Genomic DNA, 21236 nt, shown 5'->3' with positions numbered 1-21236 from the left:
AATGTCCAAGTTTCCCTCTCAACTTTTGATTGTAAATTGAACTATCCTCATATTGGAGTTCCGCCAGAGGGAACAGGCAAAAGGGAGACATTTCTTTTTCTAATTTGGGGCAACATCAAACTAAAGGTCTAATGGAGAGCAAAGTTATTTAATTTTGGATGGTACATGAGAAATTTTGATAATTTTTCCTTGTACAAATAATGTTTGTGCCTTAGTTTAAGAATGTAAAAAAGAATTAACATCTTTGTCAATCTATCTAATGACAATAACTAAATCTATGTATTTATATGTTCCTCTTCAATGTTAAGAATTGAAAACTAAAATACCGTAAGTCGCATAAATTCATTTTCTTTCCCACTTCTAAAAATTCTCCTACTGCAGGTTTTTAGAATGAGCGACAAACATTATGTGAATCTTCTAGCTTACTCCTATTAATTCCATTTTTCAAAAGAAACAATCTGTTGACATTTGACATTAGAACGTGTTGAAATTAGAGTTGATTTTCCACCTAAACAAACTTCTGACTTGGGTTATCTCAAACTTTTAATTAATGAAAGACTGAGCATTAATAGTCACATTAACAATTTAACTTTCTTTAGTCAAATCGTGTGTAGCTAACTATGTGAACAAATTGATTTTAGCTATAAATACTATGAATGTTATCACTCAAAATACTTGAATGACAGAATAAGAGGCCTGATGCTTCGACAAGACTTTATTGGATAAAAGGTTCCGCTTCAGCTAGTGTAAGCCTGATATTACTACGGCAGCAAAATGCCAGCCAATTCCCATGCAATTCGAACAACATTTAAGCTGTCTGTTACTACATTCTTTTGATCTGCAAGCCTCGAAGTGGAGGGATTAATAGAACTAGAAATGAAGGCACTAAATTTGCACCATGCTGATATAACAAGACTGGACTCGCAAAAGAAAATATGCTTCCAGCCGAAGTATGAATCAACCAGCAACAGTTAAATGGAACCGTATCTTCATTGCTCTAAATCATGCCATTGCAGAACCTCATTTCTGGCTATCTGTGCAGCACAGGAAAACAATGAGCAATGGCTCGGAGTCTCTTTCTGTTTTCTTCATTCATTTACCTTTGTTTTAAACTATCAGGGGAAAACTAGGATTCTACCTGAATCATGAAGTGCCCCAGCGAGATACAGATCATTGATAAGATTTTGATCAATGTTCTACATCTTCAGGAAGGATTGCTTTTCCTCTGTAAACATAATGCATCTCTTCCTTCCACGTCTGCAGTACCATCAGGCATCAGGAGACATTTCATAAATTATAGTGTTGCTAGTAGCACAGACAATGGTGCTATAGTTACTCTGATTTCCTTTAGGAGCAACTTTTAGCATTCCAAGAACGTTTTAACATCATGCAATTTATCATCTTAGCAGGAGAAAAGACCAAAAGAGAGTACAAGCAAAGTTTACCTCGTGTCTGAAGGAAATCCTCATATTGGGTACATTGGTCTTGTGAATATCGTTTCCTTGAGGTCCTCTCTTATAGTATTTACAGCCAAGCCAGTGTGCCTGCAACATTCACGATAGGAAGCAAAATTAGCATCGGAATTAACAAAGAGCACTTCTATAATACCCCTTAACCATGAATAAGAACTAAAACTCCTTTTTGTCACACGTTTGTGTGCTGTAAGAAATTGCATTTCAAATGCTTCAATTAACTTCTAAGCATATGTCGCTTGATTTTCAATCACCCTTAACTTCTGGGCTAGGTAAATAATATACAACTTTCTCAGAGATGTGATATTTGACACAGTGGAAACAAAATGAAGTCTTTAATACCACTGTAGAAGTTCAAAACAAAGAAGTTCGAAAACCAGAATTACCAAATTCCTACCATGAAACACACCAAAAGAACAAAAAAGAACAAGAGAAAGTAACGCCAGGGAAGGATGCGTTAAGGAGTCATTATCAAAAGTGATACATCTCTTAAAAGGCCAGATTGATACAGCAAATATGTTCATTGCTTGCTAATTTTCATATGTAGTGAGTAAAACAGTGAGATACATATTTATATTAATTTGCAAGATGGTAAAAGAAGAATCCACTCCCAGTCTTTTGCAATACAAGTCCAACTAAACAATTCCAATCTCAGATGCCCAAAAGATATGAATTATTACTACCTGTTTGAACCACGGGTATAATGTCATAAATACAAGTAAATTTGTGATTACTTAACCAAAGAAATGTTACTTGAGCCAGAGCCACACAAGATTTCTAAGAGTTGCGTATAAATCTGTCCTAAATGCTGTGAATGCTCACCTTGTCTGCATGCTTGAACCCTGACTGATAGACAGAATTCCTAGCTATCTCACAAAGGTCACAAGAACTCAATTTCCATACCTGAAATATTAAGTTAGTTAAGGACACATTATATTCAACAGATTAAAAAAAATCAGAATGGACTAACCTTAGCTGCAACACTGTATTCCTCCACAAGGGGCTCTTTAGTCAAGTGGATTTGCAAGGGATCATCAGTAGAGAGTGAGACATTCATGCCACGGTGGAAGAACATAAGGAATGGGTTCCGATTATAATCAAGGAAAAGCGAATTATTGCTCAAGGGAGACATCGCCAGTCCAACCTGAATAAGTTATTCAGAGATGGGGACAATAAAGTGAGTAAACAGGAAAACAAATCAGAGGGAGAGAGAATAGCACAGAATATATAAATAAGAGTTTAAGTTCTGTGCATTGACGGTGTATAGATTTTTACAGCATCATGTTTATTTGACCTACAGAAAATATAGTCATAACCTGCTATAGCCCATTAAATTGAACGGACGGTGTAAAACTTCTATAAACTGTCAGTGTATATAACTTACCTATAAAGAAAGAATGACTTCTAAGGCATTTTCTGTAATAAAATATAAGTGTATCCCCGCATAGATCGACATTACAAATATAACATGATAATGCACGCTACACATAGAAGAAATAAAACGTAGTTGAATCGCACATCGACCATCATCTAAGTGCATATCAAATAAGATGAAGATGAGTCCCATTCCAAAGCTTGATGCAGTAACTTCTGGGGAATGTTTAACAAAGTGAACATGCAAATTAGAAAGAACAGTAAGGAGCCATTTTAAAGAAACGTTTTCTATTTTAACGTCTATTAAACACAGTCCTATATGTGATCTACACTGCTTACTCTAATATAATTTGCCACATCGATTGACAGATCCTACACAATTCTAGTAGTTAAATTGCCCATAAGTTTTTCTTCTCCCTTTTTTTTTATAACCGTGGTGTCCGGGCCAACTTACGCGCACCTCGACTAATTCTACGGGATACCTGCCACCTCCCCCACCAGCAACAGATACCAGGTAACTCTGTCCACCAAGGCTTGGCCAAATGGGAAGAAATCACCTAGTGTTTTTCTTCTCCTTTTTCTTCGTGATGTTTCTCAATGACTGAATTCCTCTTTTACACCCTCTAGATTTTGAAACCCGTTGTATTAGCTATGTTTCATAAACTTCCACAAGCATCCAGTAAGTCATTACAACCATTACACTGTATGCGCTCGTAATTAAAATCTTCCTTAGAGCACCCTAAATTATTTAGTAATGTCATCTAATTGCAGGGACCTCAAAAAATATATCTAAACAAGGATCGCTGCATATATCAGTTAATGAGGTAAAGGTAATAAAGAGAAACACCTGTGCGAGGTAGTAAAGATAATGCAGTACAGGGGTCTTCCGCAGATTGATGCCATGAGAAATGTTATGACATAAAAGAAATCCAGCAGCTAAATGATCAATATCACCCGCCTGCATGAACTTGACAACATAAATTTGACCCGCACGTAGCTAACAAAAAGATGAGCTTAAATGAACACCAACCTCCCCGCAGTGTGGTCTGAATCTGATTGTTGGCAATCCTTTTGATTCACGAAGCTAAGAACATAAGAAATAAAAAGCACATTAGATATCATTTTATGCTGAGGGAAGAAACATAGCTGTCTACACGATCTTGTTGAATAGATGTTCTCTCCCTCACTAGGAGAAAAGAGCAGTAGGCAAGGAAAAGCTAATGCATAAAGGAAAACATAACCACTGAAGGGGGTTGATAAACATTATAAGAGAAACTTGTAAGCATTTGCTTCAAAAGTTTTCTTTAATTTTCAGCCCTCATTATTTCAGCTTGTGGATAAAAGGAGATAAGATAGTCTAGGGATGGCATAGGGGTGGAAATTGTGGCATAAGAACATATTTCATGGGTGTGGGGCAGTAAATTTCTTTTAGATCTCACGTGGAGGGACACTTCTGTGCATGTATGTATTGACGCAAAGAAAGCCTCAAGGCCCTTGATTACTGGTATCTTCATTAGATAGCGGTCAATTCAGGATAGAGCTTGACCTAGACTCCTAGTCTTTGTTACTGAACAACCAACTTTAATTTCATAGAACATGATTGAAATTATTTACCATGAAAACCAACCTTACAACTTGTCCAGCCAATAATATTACAGAAATACCTTTTGCACTATTAATTTAATGACTTTGAACATTTATTCTTATTCGGAAGGAATGAATAAGAGAGCAAATAGTTTGCACGCTGACAAATTTGGAAATAGAGAGAAAGAAAAATGAGAAAAGAGGAGAATGAAAAAGGATAATGCATGCAGGTAACGCAGGGTGATCATCTGGGTACAGAAATGTTCGGTACAAGCATTAACCAAATGACTTAGCCAAATAGGACTCTCTTTTCTTTCCGTGAATTTCTTGAGTTTTCGACAAAAGGAGATCTTTAGCATTGATTAAGTTTATTCAATAGGGTTAAGTCTGCATATGCTCCATCGCCATCCTTAGGAAAGTCACTTTCATTAGCTCCAACTTATGGTTTTATGGGTACTTCAGTATAACCACCCCACGCTATAGATAATTTTCTCTGGAACAAAATTAGACAGCTCTGGACAGCAAAATGTGGATGACTACGTCGCGCAATTAAGTACCGCTAATGTTTGGAGTCATGAAGCACCACTGACCTTGTTAAGTGTATACAAGTTTGCATAACAGTAATATGCATAATAAGAAAATGCTGGATTGAACTGATTTGTCCATTCATCTGGCGTTGGCATATGCTTGGTAGGACGTCTCTCTGGTTTACTTTCATCATCTACCATGTCAAAACCTACTACCTGTCACCAAAAAAATAAAACTTTAGGCTCTTTCAATTGGCTAAGAATTTTCAAGAGTAAGCAGGCACAGAACTTACTGAAAAACTGGTTCTTGTCAGATGGCATTCTAGCAGTAAAATGAAAAGAAACATGGAAAAGATGGCTCTCGTTGAAAAGAATAATCTCCACATAAAGATGCAGACATTAAAATATCAAGCAGATTCAACTTGTTTCCTAGAATAAGAAACAACTGAAGGTTAAAGCATACGGTATCTATAATAATTATTTTTGACGAGAAGAGGATTCATTAATAGTTTAAGGATGACTATGGATAATGCTTTCAGAATAGTCAGGCCTCAAAGTTTCCAGAGGACCCAGCCAGAGTTGGGCAATCACTGGCACTTAAAAGCTAGCTGCATTTGGCCTCACATCTGATAGGTGCACTAGGTGAACTTAAAACCCAATTAATAAAATGATAGGATTGGTCTAGCTCCGATAGGACTTGGCAAATTTCTCCATCGACAGAACTTTTGGTTATCAGAGAATATTGATCTCTTTATCTCAACACATATTGCATACAACTGTGTCCATGGAGGCAAATCTTAGTAGGCATTGCACAAACACAAGGACATTGTAGGCTGGACCTGGTCTGACATCTGATAATTGTACTCACTCCTCATAGAAGTGAAAAAGTTGACTCCAGAGAAAACTGTAACAACTTATTCCAAAAGGCATGCAACTTTTGCAACAATTTTAGTTACACCTGAATGCTTATTGAAAAACATAATCAGGAGAAGAAATCCAATCAGTTACACCAAAGGGAATGCAGTTATCTTCTTTCATATCCCTTGAACGAAAACTCAGCAACAAGAACTGCCAGGACATGACGAAATGTGTAACAAACACGACTACTACACAACCTGAGAGATCAGACAATAATCCAAATAATACTGGTCATATATTCAGTGCTCCCAAGAATTATGAGGTGGCTAAACCCAAATGATCGACCTTTTGCCTAAAGCAGCTATGGAGGGAAAAGATTATATTTATCTAGCTCTTCAACACACACCTAGCTTACGAGTTGTATTTGAATTAGTGGGGATCTTTCTTGGTTACAAAGAGTCAATCTAAGTGAGGTGGATAGATGTTTTGAGGTGTTTATATACATCAAGAAAGCTCCCTACCTTGCATGTAAATGAAGATGGATTGCTATTTTTGAATCCCACATTGGGAGTGATATCTAACAAACAATACTAAGCAATATGGTTATATCTTTTTTACTTCAAATTTGGAGAATGTTTTAGCAGTTAATGAAAGAATGTGAAATATTTAGCATTGCAGAAAAGAATGTGAAAATTGAAATCAATATTCAAAGAGAAGACCACCGGCTGGACACTGGATTGATCCTACAGTGTTTTATCGCACGGACTCAAGACAGCAATTACAAGCTTAGTTTGATTTAAGGGTAGAGGATAATAAAGCCAATTAATAGTAGAAAGTTTCTAAAAAGAATTAGCTAGATAGGAACAACACTTTGTAATTTAAGTTTGAATTGCTCAATCAATCGATTGTGTTTGAAATTTTCCTATTTATTGGACTGTCAAACATTATGGACCCTGTAAGAGAAAGTGTAACGTGAAAGTCAGGAGTAGTTTTCAGACCATACCTCAAGGACCTGATAGTAATTACTCTAATCGATGGATCGTGGATGATGTCATGGCTATCTTAAACTAAGCACTTCAGCAATTTAGCTGTTAGGGCACCTCCAACCTTTACCCTATTTTTGGTCCCCAAAATGGGGATTTTCCCATTTTGGGGACAACTTACTCCAACCATTCTCCCATTTTTTTTCCCCAAACTTTTTTATATTCTTCTAATTCTTCTATATTATATTATTATCTTTCATTTCAATTTCATTTTTTAATTTCCATTAAACAAATTCCATCTTTTATTTTTATTAATTTGTAATTTCCATAATTAAAACAGTTCCATAAAATTTTAAATAATATAATTTGTAAGCAATTATTATAGATTAACTAATAATTCAAATAAAAGTGAAATCATTGCGATACAAGATTAATTAAATACATATTACATAACGATAAAATTCATTCGAAATACTAAATAAATATTCAACTTCAACCTCTAGTATTCTCCCATAAATGATCTATTAATGCATTACGAAGTGCAAAATGAGCATCTTTGTCCTTAATTCTTCTATGTCGAAATAAAAATTCTTGAAATCGTTGATTTTCGTCTACTGCCATTTCTACATAAAAATAATAAATGCACGAAAATTAATTTATCAAAATTATACACCAAAGTTAAGATATAATATTAATATTATAAAGACATTACATAAACATAATTAGGTATATATAAAGAGATAAATTAAAAGATTAAATAATAAAATAATAATAAAAAAGTGATAAATAGTAATGGGGGAAATGAATAGTGTACCCCATATTTGAGGGAACACTATTCATCCCCTATTTTGGGGGCAAAAATGGGGGAGGGTTGGAGCTAAATTCCCCCAAATATTTCCCCCATTATGGGGGATGGGGGCAAGGTTGGAGATGGCCTTATGCAAGCAATTACCACAAGATACGTTTGGGCATATGAGATGCAAGTAGACTTATCCCTAGAAATAGAAATCAGAGAAAACCACATAATTCATCTAGGAAAACCAAATTTACATATATGCAATTCCATAGCTGCACTAGTTAAACATATTTGTTCCCAAGATTCAAACTCTAAGCCTTATAGTTGCATTATGCGCTTATGGATTTCTTGCATGTCCATATCAGATGATTATCTTGGACAAACTTCATGTAAGACAATATGGAGCAGATCAGACCAAAAATCAAAGATAAAAGTAAGAAATGAGGGGCAAACAATAGCCTGTTCTTTGGTTGCAGAAAGTTGAAATGGACAAAGCTTTTAAAAGAGAAATCAGAAAATGAAATATAGCTTTGGTGTAAATGGTAAACCACATAACTATAAAAGGTCAAAAAGCAAACTTAACCTGCATTAAGAACATATGCAAATGAGGATGAGACTTTGGATCAACTGTGACTTCAAATAGGGGAACGAACACATTATTTAGAATGTTCTGGAAGGACGTGCAAGTTCCCATACTCCTGTACACATTGTATAACCTTGGGAGCTGCAAAGAGTAAAGTGAGAAACACATCATATATCCATAAGCAAATATGCTGACATAATCACCAAGAGGATCTAAATTGCCTAGGATAATCGATTTTGTGATTAAATATACCCTTTTGTAGAACCCGGAAACCGCTGTACTAAGAAATAGAATCACAGAGTGGAATGTATTGGACAAGATACTTCAAAAATTGGATTTAGGGTTTATTAGTAGTTTCCAAGTACATAGGAGTCATCCATACTAATCCATGGAATCAACAAATCCAAAAATATTCTTCAACAGTGCAGTTTCCAAATATAAGAGAGTTCAAAAAGCAAGAAGATGAAATTATCTACCAATACCACCTTCCTTGGTCTTACTCCGTCCTTGGAACAGATAGTTTCATGTCTACCATGATTACTCAGAGCGGATCGAAAATCCTACCTTCACTTATCCATAGATAACTGACCACATGGCATTAGCATGATCATTAGCTTAAAAGGCCACATATTCCCAGTTACCACTGCATATAAATTTCCTGACCATAAGAAAACCCAGTATAGCATTCACAAGACCAAAGGGCAGATGATAGAGCAGCAACCCCATCATTTCTCCTCCAAACATCTGCTTAATAATAGGTCACGGGTTCGAACCGAGGAAGCAGCCACTAATGCTTGCATTAGGGTAGGCTGTCTACATCGCACTCCTTGGGGTGCGGCCCTTCCCCGGATCCTGCGTGAATGCGGGATGCTTTGTGCACTGGGCTGCCCTCGCCCTCTTCCTCTTCCTCTTCCCCTCACCCACATTCCCATGCGGGGAAGGAAAGGTTTGTCTCGTTCAGCATTTTAAGTTTAATTTGGCACTCACAATTCCTAAATATTCTACCATCATATTGAAAGCAACCAAACTGACACCAAACACTAAGCAAACCCTACTCTGAATTAGACATCACCATTACAGTGCTACTATCGTCAACCATTGGATCCTCACTTAAACACTTTTTACCTCAAAAACGCACCAATTCCCCTAGAAACAACTCTGGTACATGCTCCACCCCTCTAACACACTTCTATAGTGAAACCTGAGAACAGAAATGTGTAGCAAATAGGAGAAGTCTTCAAAGTAAGGGATGAATCTGGCAGTGATACAGAGGACAAAGTGTTCACAAGGCACAAAAGAAAAACAATGGTGAAGGGAGGATCATATACATATTTATGCAAGTATTCCTAGCAAAGAATTTTAAACTTTTGCATATTCTATGCATATAACTCATGTAATATATCATATTTGTGCAGGTGATGAAGGTGGTAAGACAGTAGCCCAAAAGAAAAGCAAATCAAGTTATCATAGTAGCAATACCGTGCGATCATGCTAGTAATATATTGTTTTTTTTTTTTTTTTTGATGAAGTAAGGTGTTCCATTAAAAAAGCATCAAGAAGATTCATAGTTACATAGTTACAGGAGGCATAGTTGCATAGTTACTAGTAATATATTGTTCAGGCATCCTCTTTTTTGTGTGGCAGCAGTAGGCATTAGCAAATCGTTAAATAAGCCAGAAACTGAAGAAAATCATCGATACAAATACAACACACCGCAATCACGGCAAACATGCACAACGATCAACATAGAGAGAAGTGAGAACGCAAGCCCTATCGTGATACTCAGCCAGCCGCACTTGGTAATGAAAGTGGATAAAAAGGGCCAATAGTGGAGAGTGATGGATCATGAAAGAAGAAACTTCTGAAGTCAAAAAAATAAAAATTATTTTTTTTTTGATAAGGAAAAAAAAATCTTTTGATAGGTAGAAGCTTCTGAAGTAAAATTGCAATTGGTAATGCAGAGCAAGTCAAGAAAAGTTGGAATTTAGGGTTAAAATATTGCATCAAGTGAATTCTGACCTAACTGCAAAGATGCAGAATTCTTAATCAATGGTGAATATTGTCATTAATAAACTGTCCCTATACAACTTTTAACAACTTCAAATACATTTCTATTCAATTTTAAAATATTTAATCTAATGTTTTCACTACAAAATAACTATTCACCTATTGTTTCAATATTTTCTTCTACTATTGCTAATAGAATAAACAGGTCAAATTAACATCATAAACTCAACCCTTAGTCAAATACCATAATAGAAATGAAAATGGGGAGTACTTTTCAAGAACAATACATGATCAGCATTATACCCACCTGAATCAACCATACAGCATTTTGGCTATAAAGTTCATTGTTTACAAACCAGCTAGCCAATGTGTCCCATTCACTTTGTTTCCTTCCATAGACAGATATTCTGTATTCAGCCAACTGAAAAAAAAAAAGGATTATGCCATACATTATTAAGGTGAATTTTCACCATATTGAACTATGAAAATAGTACTAGGCAAAAAAGCTATACATTAACAATCAGATAGCCTAGAGTAGACAACAACAACCCAGTGAAAACCCACAAGTGGGGTCTGGGGAGGGTAGTGTGTACACAGACCTTACCCATACCTCGAGGGAGTAGAGAGGTTAATTCCGATAGACCCTGGGCTCAAGAAGACAAATGCTAACAATAAGATAGCCTAGAATAGACAACCTGGAAGAGAAATGCTAATGCGATAACTACATGTTGTCTTAAAGCCTTATTAAACACACATGTCCTACTGGAAGCAGTTTTCACTCTTGAGGGGAATTAACAACCTAAGAAGACAGCAAGTAATCTTAAGATGTAAACAACCGCCCAAGTTTGTTCCCAATGGCGAGAGACCGAGATTTGAATCCCAACAGATGCAAAGAGAGAGGGAAAAATAAAGAAAGAAAGAAAGAAGGAAAGAGCTAGGTGACTTCTTCCCATCTTTCTAAATCTTGGTGGACAGAGTTACCTAATACCTATGCTGGTGCGAGCTAGATGGTACCCTGAACACCCCTTTATCGGGAAAAATCTTAAGATATAAGCAAAACCCAAAGATATTTCGGATCTCAAAAAACCAAACAATAATTCCAATTAGCAACAATCTCCAGGAAAGTTCCCGGAGAAACAATAACTTGCACATCAACGGATTGACAATTATTCTGGTGCTTCTCAAGAATACAGCAACAAAGTTAAAGACTTCGATAACAGAACCAATGTCTCATGAAAGGGTTATCATGACAAAGAGATACAGATTGGAGCAGTATTCAGTCAATGTAATATATTGGCAGAGGAATGAATCATAAGCCATTCCAGAGAAAGAAACCATTTGTTTCAAATTCTCCCTGTACCTGGTATTTGCTTGCTTCAAGATCTTGCAAGACTTCCTTCGTGACTTCAGCCAAGAAGCGCCCTGCATAAGACAATATTTTGAAAATGAAGAACATATCTTATAACTACCAAAATCACATCGAAGAAGCATATGCAACAGCAACAGATCTAAAGGTAAGAATTTGTCAGCAAGTGATACGAGCACACAGAGTACACTTGACATTGGTCAAGATGTTCCAAATATATATAAAAAGGTGGTACTCCACAAGGACAAAAAGTTTGACAAGGTGCAATATACATCATCATCCACTCAAACCAAGTATTACTTCCACTTCAAGCAAGCTAACAAGAAGTGAATTGGTTCTCCTCAGTCAGTCTATTATCTCTATGGTTTTGAACCTATTACTTTGGTCCTTACACACTACACAACAATTTTATGTATCTTGTGATATTGAGAGTAGAAAATATGCTCATATACATAAAGAAGCAGATATTACATATGCATGCTTTCGTGCAGTTAAAGTATATTCTTATATCCAGCTACTTCTGTTTTTCTCTTTTGGTGAATATGCGAAAAAACTATTATAAGGTGTCAACAATAAAATGTGCAGTTTAACAGTGTGGTACCAGTTGTCTTGATGGAGGTTCTAAATAAAATTACCAGCTGCAGAGGTTTTTAACTGAACCAAAACAAAGTTAATCACTGCAGAAAGTGTTCAACTGACAGCAAAGAAAATTTGAACTTACGCTTTAATACAGTTGCTTTACTAGATTTTTCAGATAAAAATACCAAAACTGCAGTGTTTTCAACTGATATTACAGAAAAAATTTTAGCTTCCTTTAATATTAAAATTTACATATTCAGGGAACACACCTTGGATAAGGTTGTCTTGCTTTAGAAAGATTTCTCTGAGTCTGCTTTGTCCACAAGGATTATATTTAAGATTGAATTTGTCAAACCGGTGAAATGTACTCTTATCAGCATGTACATCCAGAAGATCAACATTAAGATCATACCTGCAGATAAAGTGCTCAGAAGAGAAAAAACAAATGCCAGACCTCCCACCCCGGGCACAGATAGCTGAATATTAGAACTTATGCAGAATAAAGAAAGAGAGCAGAGGAAAGGTTGATGCAAACCCTGTCAAGTCTAAACTTTCAAAAACTTCCTTCAGTGTAAGATACTGTCCATCCCGAAATATGACTACCTGTTTTGCAAAGACTCCCGTTATTAAATCCAAAAGAATAGGCATGCCAATATGTCCACAGAATCTGCAAGTATGAGCATCATCCCCTGGATGCAATAAATGTCCTACCTCGTCAGGTTCTTTTCTCAGTTTCGACTTGATGAATCGCAGAAGATGCTTCTGATTCATGCAAGCAGAATGATGCACATGGGTATCAACCTTTCTGATGTTGTAGAAATCACGATGAGGTGCACTTTTTTGAGCAAGAAATTCCCGATCAGCATTTACTAGCAAATGGAGGCGAAATTTCTGTATATGAGAATATGCCATGAGAAACCAAGACATGCGGTACAAAAGGGAGAAATTAAAAAGAATTGCCAAAACCCGTTACCTCCTCGAGAAATCGCAAACGGTGGTGACAGTAAGAACGAACATTTCCTACAGCCATTACTTTGAGGAGATGGTGCATATCAGTGAAAAATGTTGTTGCACTAGCAACAGGGAAGAGCTCTTCAGTATCTACAACATGCACGGTAGAATGTGAAGATCCCAAAGAGGAAAGCAGAGGAAAAATAAAGATAAACCAATGTCACACTGTTACATTCAATAAATGTGCTGCCACTTTCTTAACCAAACTCACCATTTTCAGTGGCATAGACACGTACAACTCCATCTTCCATCTTAAATTGGTGCTGTGTGCAATTCAAGAAGTATCATTATTAGAAATTGTGCTTGAGATAACATCCAGATTTTGAGATACTGAGAATATGGGAGCCTAAAAATCAGACCCTCTACGATCATAAATGAGTTGAGGATCACAACTCACAGAAGTTGCTTCAAATTGGGCAAAGCTAAATGGATCATGTTTCTTATCCGACGCTTTTGACTTGCTCATATTCTCTTTCATCCATGGAGCAATTTCTTCCCTAAATACATACTTGTCTCTCAAATCTAAACATTCACAAATCATCTTCAATACTTCTTCCTCTTCAACATTCATAGGATCTGCAGGAAAAATGATAGCAATTGAAAGAATAATTTAGTATGAACAAGATCACCAGAACATAAAGTCGCTCTCTTAAGTTTAAGATATCTCACTAACTGTGGTTGCCACTTGCCTCATTAATTTACCACATAATATTTTGTGAGAATATGATAGTTATGCATTGGAGAATAACACATGGAAAATTATATGTGCTCCACCTTGATTATCAAGGAAAAGAATTGATTATGAGAAATCCAAAAGCAACACATGCTAGAGGACAAAAGTCTACTAGACCCCGTACAGACCAGGACGAGGAGAATACCATGTGCTGCAGTTGGCAGGGGCAAAATGTTGTTGAAGAAACTGGGATCATTCTCCACAATGTGCATAGAGGCTCTGTCTAACTCTCCAACATCATGATCTATGTTCGACCTTGCCTCAGGTGCAACCGCTATATGCTGAAGATGAATACGATTTTCAGCCTTTAAGGCAGAGATAGAAAATTCTTCCTCTGTTGGACTGATATCCTACAAAGTAATGGGAGCAGAAGAAGTAACTTCATGAGCGATTTAAGTTTAAAGTATATCTAATTGTACTAATCTCGAAACCATAGTGTCTGGTGGGAGGACAGCAATCCAATTTGGCTGAATTATCTCAAGTCACTAAACCTCATCATCAATCCACCACATTTTGGTGAAATTAAGGACATGCAATCTAACATTTGATCAACCGAGAAGAGTGAATCAAAATATGCATGGCAGAAGGAAATAATAAGTAGAACATTCAGAAGCTGTGAGAAATTGGAGAGACTGCTAGGTTGACTGGAGAAAGCTCAAACAGCAATTTGGTCAGTATAACATATACCATACGCATAGCCTTTTCTTTCTCTTCTTCTTGTATTCATTTACGCTTTTAGCAACACTGTAAACAATTATCATCATGCAACTATGCATCCATGCTACACAATACAGAAAACGGTTTGACATTCTTATCTTTTCTCCCTTTCTTACTTAAACCACATGAAACACAAACCTGCTACACTGCCTAAATCCAATTTTTACCCAAAAAAAATAATGAACTTAAAAGTTTTGGTATTAGATCAATCCCAGGGGAAAACCACTAGGTGATTTGTTCCAATCTATCTAAGCCTTGGTGAGCAGAGTTACCCGGTATCTGTGCTGGTGGGAGGTAGCAGGTACCCGATGGAGGTGGCTCGGACACCATTGTCATCAAACCAAAAAAAGAAGATCAATGTTATACTCCTTGCATAGTTAGAGGAGACTAGTCCAGTTTATTTTGCATGCACTCGGTGCCCCCTTGCTGCTGTGGTTCTTTGTGAATAAAATTACTTTACCTATAAAAGATACTATATAAATCCAGTGAAGTGTAACTTCAAAATTGTCATATACCTAGATTTTCAGACTTGTTCAATCAACTTAAATTGTTAGTCTGGAAAGGGTTCATCCAAAAGGTACAGTTATGTGCATCACACAGAGTGTAATGAACAGATAACGTCCAACATAGCTTCAGTCTCTAACAATTTTTCCCGAGCCATGTTGCACCAAAAACTAAGCAAGAATATACAATTGTGTCTAAGCTTAAGTACAGTGTCATATTTTTTTATAACCGTGGTGACCGGGCCAGTTTACGCATACCTCGACTAATTCCACGAGATACCTGCTACTCCCACCAGCAAGTACCAGGTAACTCTATCCACCAAGGCTTGGATAAATGGGAAGAAATCACCTAGTGTTTTTTGTCTTTTTTGTCCTTCGCTGGGAATTGAACCTGAGACCACATGGTTCTAACCCACTTCATCTTGTCTTCAAAAATCCTAGCCTCTCTTTCTTCCCAAATGATCCAGCATATAGCAGCAGGACTTGTGTTACAAACAGAAAGTGAGGTTTTAGGGAAGAATCCAGAGAAATAAGAGATGGCTATCTTGTATTTTGAAGTCACAAAATGACCACATTACTTAAAATGTCAGTTATCCATATGTAATCGCCAAAAAAGCAGCGGGCGTAAGGAAGAGAATGCTAGATGAGATAATAACTCGAGATGCATATATACATAAAAATGGCAGAAATCAGAATTCCCATTTGAGCATGCAGATTGATAATTTACATTGTCGTATGAGAAAACAGCATCCTCGGCAGCAGCACACTCGCCTTTGTCCTCATTAGAGTTGCCAACACTTTCAAATGCACAATCACTAGAAAATTTTGGAGTCATTGGCTTCACAACTGATTCCACTCGCACAAATCTTTCATCACCTGAAATATGACAAAATCTGAATATACAATGAATATTTCACCGAATTCCCATCACATTTAGAAAAACTAAAAAACCTACTAAAGCACATTATAATGTGTGTGTGTGTGTGTGTGAGAGAGAGAGAGAGAGGCACTTCTACCTCCTAGCTTAAAGAAGCTACCTGTTACATCCTCCAGGCAAAACAGCAATCTTCTGAAATTAGATTGTGTCACACGCTCTTATAAACAACACTTATCTAAGGGGAAAGAGAAAAGAAAGAAAATGGAGGAGCATGTGACCTTTATCTAACAGTCTACATCTTTTCACCTATTCAAATGGGCAGGAACCCACCCAGTATTACACAATAGATGACTCAAATGTGCCATTAAGCATCATCTAAGAAAAGCATTCTAGTTCTACAGTCATTAGACAAGGTACTAACACAATTTTTTAAACCAATTTAGTAAGGTAAATTGCCAGCATAAAGGGACCAATTATAAAGGGGTCATCAAATCAATACAGAAGTACAGAACATAAGCTAAAGGTATCATAACCTTATGCCAAAATATTGTACCAAGGTAACAGCCCTAGAAGCACCAGAGTTATGTGCCCGGCCCTGCAAAAGGAGCCACTGCAGTTTTATGCTAGTACTTCAGATATGCATCAACATAAATAAATCTAGCTAGAACTAAAAAAATCCAAATTAGGTTGGTTTTGTTATCTTTTCTCTGTGCTACAGGGAAATACCAAATCAAGTGCAAATTATGAAATTCCATTCACTGTATCAATCTAGTAATATATCTATTTAATATGGATTTTGTCCTTAGCTTTGCAAACAGCTACAGATAGTGAAGGGGTCATTTATTCTTAAATCTGGCAGACATATCATATCATAGTAGCCAACTTTCTTTCATCAGAGAAATGTTAAACTAGTTTTAGGAAATGCAGATAGAAAATGAGGTAATCGACAACGTACCAAATATGCTAATTACCCCTGAATTGATGGTCTAATAGAGGAGCTTGGCTGTTGTGCAGAGCTGTTAAAACTTGTTTCATTTTCAATAAAAGGTTACAACAACAACAACAACAACAACAACAACAACAACCCAGTAAAATCCCTCAAGTGGGGTCTGGGGAGGATCGAGTGTACGTAGACCTTACCCCTACCTCAAGGGGTAGAGAGGCTATTTCTGATAGACCCTCGGCTCAAGCAGACGGAAAAGACAATATATCAATACCAACAGCAGAAAGCATAGAAGTAATAACAGAATCAAAAGTATCAGAAAATAGATGAAAAACAATAACAGTAGCACGTAAGAAAGGCTCGGTACTATGAAAAGTGAAAGAGAAGTGTGGACACAACAATAACCCCTAGCACTCTGGGACACAACCCTGTCAGACTAGCCTCTCACCCGGTACGGAGTAACAAAGAGCTCCGCTACCCCCTATCCTACAATCCTAATGCTAGACCTCCACACTTTCCTATCAAGGGCCATGTCCTCGGAGATATGAAGTCTCGACATGTCCTGCCTGATCACCTCCCCCAATACTTCTTGGGCCGCCCTCTACCTCTTCATATACTTGTCAAAGCCAACCGCTCACATCTCCTTACTGGGGCGTTTGGACTTCTCTTTCGCACGTGCCCGAACTATCTGAGCCTAGCTTCCCGCATCTTGTCATCCATCGGGGCTATGCCCACCTTCTCCCGAATATTTTCATTCTTAATCTTATCCATCCTAGTGTACCCGCACATCCACCTCAACATCCTCATTTATGCTACTTTCATCCTCTGGAGTGCTTAACCGGCCAACACTCTGTCCCATACAACATGGCTAGTCTAACCACCGCTCTATAGAACTTACCTTTGAACCTCAGTGACACCTTCTTGTCACATAGGACTCAAGATGCTAACCTCCACTTCATCCACCCCACCCCTATACGGTGCGCGACATCTTCATTGATCTCCCCGTCCCTCCGTATAACCGACCCAATGCACTTGAAACTGCTTCTCTTGGGGATGACCTATGATTCAAGCATCACGTCCACGCCCACTTCCCTCGACTCGGCGTTGAACTTGCACTTTAGGTATTCTGTTTTAGTTCTGCTAAACTTGGAACCCTTAGACTCAAGGGCCTGTCTCCAAACATCAAGCCTCTCGTTAACGCCGCCTCGCGTCTCATCAATCAGAACTATGCCGTCAACGAATAATTCAATAAAAGGTTAGTTTTATCAATTATTTTGCAAGACTGCAATTGGGAAAGAAATAGTGACCCCCTATCGAATGAGAAGGAACACATTAAACTGATTGCCTTCCTATTGGGTTTGAAATGTACCTGTCACCTTATGGCTTATACAACATGAAGAAATGAGAACTAATATAAAAGAACATTGTACGCATATCTATCCTTTTCAGCAGGCCATCCCATATCCTTCAGTAGAGTGTCGACATGACATAAATATATCATTGCTATTTGCCAGACAATTAGTAGGAGAAAATGTTGTTAACATGAATAGGATTGCTGACTATTGTTGAGTTGTGTTGGTTGAGTTATGAATCCATCACATGATCTCAGCTTAAGTATAGTGAACATGTAATTAGAAGCAACTTCTTCCGCCAGAGAAAATTTTCTTTTTCTATTACAGGATAGAAACATCTTACATTTACACAAGAAGAAGCATGTGGCTATTGACTTCCTAACTATGATAGTCAACCAATTAAGACTCAAGTCCAGACCTCTCGTAGGGCATCGTTTCCATCAAATCAAAAGTAGAGCTTCGTATTCTATGAAACTTTTCAAGAAAAACCCCCTAAGATAGTGTAAATACACCTAAAAAGAAGCCACAGCCCCCTCCCCCCCCCCCCCAAAAAAAAAACGATGCCTTTCCTGACCCAAGATTTTCAAAATATTTCCCATCACTCACATGGCTCTTCACTGAAATATTCAAGGATCAAACTCCAAAAGGTTCGTTTTTTTTTCTTTCTTTTTTCACAATGCTAATATCCGGTCAACCGTAGTTTTTATTTTCTTTTCTTTTTCTCAAAAACAAACTCAAAGCACACGTCAGAACTGCAAAATTCATAAAAACAGAGCTGGCTATTTTGTATTTGAAATCACAAAATCACCATATTTCAAAAGCAGATAAATTGACAATAATCGCACCTCAATCATCCAAGCAAGCAAGGGTAACACCATAACAACTAAGCCTCAATTCCAAGCTAGTTGGGGTCACGGCGTCGCGCACTATAGAAGTTGTCACTATCTCAATCCAATCATCCCAATATATTCTCAGAATACTATGTATTGTGAGGATCCATCATAAATTAACTAGTTTTGTGCTAGCTATCAACCTACTGCCTCCTCATTTATCCAGACTTAGGAATTGCAACGCGAGCAAGCTCAACAGGCTTAAAGAGTAAACAATTAAAAACAGTCATTTCAATATTTGACTCTAGTCCAGAGCACGTACCACTCGAAGGAATCAAACTGGGATTCTCCACCGAATTGGAGGATGGCTTCTTATCAGCACACTGGACTGTTCTATCAAAACTCGATTCCTCATCCATCCACTGATTTGATACACGCACATTAGGCATCGACGACGATACTCTGTAACTTCGCAACACATTGTCATCATAACAATCATCATCATCAGCGTTATCAATCGGCTCCTTCGATAAGTTAGAGCTGTAAACATTCCTAGTGCTAACGTTATCAATCTCATCATCTTCATAAATACCAAAATCTTCGGTTTCGGAGTCGGAAGCAGAGAAAGTGTGGTGGCGTTTTCGCCGGAGCTTGATGAGCCTTTCGAGAACCTCGTCGACGCTGCGTTTGTGTAGGTAGAAGGCGGAGATAGCCATAACTGAAGCTCCGAACAGTGCTGCTAATGCTAGTTGCATTTGAGAAGCTGATGTGGATAGCCATGGCTCCATTTTCGTTGTTCTTCTGCAAGCAAAAGAGAATGTGGGAGTGTTTAGTGTTTTGGGTTTTATAGGGTTTCAGTTCTCTGCAAGATGGCCCAGCCGGTGACACCTGAGTTTAACCCTGGCTTTATTGTAGTGTCCTGATATTGGCTACTTGACTTGTGTAACACCGATTGGCCTCATAACAACAAATAATTTCACAGAAATATTCTGCATAATTTATGCAATATACTCTTTGATTTATAATGTAAAACTATGTATTAGTAGTTTACTCGCTACATACTAATATCGCATGTGGTATAAATTCTATGTCGTAAATTTCCACATAATTCAGGAATTTAAGGTGAAATATGAGAGAAAAAATATACTATTTATTTGTATTGTTTGAATAGAATTATCTAAATATAGAATCATAGAAGAGCTTTTAAAACAGATAATCATGCATAATAAACTCCATATTATTGTTCACCGCGTAATAATTTTTATATTAGTAGTCACTACTCAATAGTGGATATGTTATTATTTACCGGATTATAATTCTTACATGGAGTATTTGTTTTCACAGCCTCTTAAAATATTTCGTTGCGTTAACTTAAATGAGAAAGGAAAAGGAAAAAAAACATAAAAAATAAAGGTTATGTACTGATTGTTATTCTACATTGCATGTACTTGTCTAGTTTGGACATCGACTGCCACAAAGTATATAAAAAGAAAGAGATAAGTACCAATTACCAAAGATCCACGTCTTAACCAAATATCGACACAAATGCTGACACTATAAACCTCTACCAACTTTCCCATTGACTACTGCTATTATAGAGCGAATCAGGGATTTAATTTTTTGGGTTTAATTTTAATATTTTTAGTATTGAACCCATTATATTTTTAAAGTTATGGGTTCAAGTCTACTATTTTTGTAATTTTAATGAATTTTTTCTTATAAATTTTTACTCCACATCGAAAGTTATAGGTTCAATTGAACCCGTTGGTAATATACTACATCCGCCTCTGACTATTATAGATGTGGATTTGTTGTTATAAATAACCTTTTGCATGTACAGTGTATCAAAACTTGTAGAGGTATCATAGGTGGGAGTTGTTTTATGATAAGGCGCAAGGATTAATTTGTCATATGATTTTCAAACTAAAAGTGTTGAATACATATGGCAAGATTAGTCACTTTTGCCTTTTCTACATATACTTTTATTTAAAAGAGGTAGAGGGATGTGATGGGTGTCATGGCATAATGAGGCAGATGGCATTCACGTGTCAAGGTTGTACTTTGCAAACTAATTAGCAAATGGTGATTGATGAGGAATTGATTTCCTTATCGTAAAATAAAATGAGAGGTGTTTGCCAACC

At 37.0% G+C, this 21236-nt stretch overlaps 1 protein-coding gene across 2 annotated transcripts; it reads right to left on the bottom strand.

The window, feature by feature from the left end:
* Positions 1-714: 714 nt before the first annotated feature.
* LOC107809706 (AMP deaminase) lies at positions 715-19995 on the bottom strand. 2 transcript variants are annotated; one of them, XM_075240540.1, is made up of 20 exons: positions 19418-19995; positions 15821-15969; positions 14019-14223; positions 13538-13716; positions 13352-13403; positions 13103-13230; positions 12841-13020; positions 12665-12732; positions 12399-12541; positions 11545-11606; positions 10492-10605; positions 8178-8318; positions 5021-5173; positions 3877-3930; positions 3694-3804; positions 2443-2616; positions 2295-2375; positions 1446-1544; positions 1139-1257; positions 715-1034 (listed from the first exon to the last, which is right to left on the bottom strand). In XM_075240540.1, the coding sequence occupies exons 1-19, from the start codon at positions 19881-19883 to the stop codon at positions 1189-1191; spliced, it is 2628 nt and encodes an 875-aa protein (XP_075096641.1). In that variant the 5' UTR covers positions 19884-19995; the 3' UTR covers positions 715-1034; positions 1139-1188. The 2 variants fall into 2 exon arrangements, with proteins under 2 accessions (XP_075096641.1, XP_075096642.1); XM_075240541.1 differs by lacking the exon at positions 19418-19995 and adding an exon at positions 16504-16560.
* Between the last annotated feature and the right edge of the window lie 1241 nt (positions 19996-21236).

Source organism: Nicotiana tabacum, chromosome 20 (assembly GCF_000715075.1).
Source record: "Nicotiana tabacum cultivar K326 chromosome 20, ASM71507v2, whole genome shotgun sequence".
NCBI lineage: Eukaryota > Viridiplantae > Streptophyta > Magnoliopsida > Solanales > Solanaceae > Nicotiana > Nicotiana tabacum.
Note: the sequence above shows the minus strand (reverse complement) of the source record. Positions and strands in the feature narration are given on the sequence as shown.

Coding starts and splice junctions, on each gene's coding strand:
- LOC107809706 (XM_075240540.1), bottom strand. CDS start 19,883: ATGGAGCCATGGCTATCCACATCAGCTTCTCAAATGCAACTAGCATTA. Junction 13,717..14,018: donor CCTGCCAACTGCAGCACATG/GTATTCTCCTCG, acceptor TTTTTCCTGCAG/ATCCTATGAATGTTGAAGAG. Junction 12,733..12,840: donor TGAGAAAAGAACCTGACGAG/GTAGGACATTTA, acceptor TTTGCAAAACAG/GTAGTCATATTTCGGGATGG.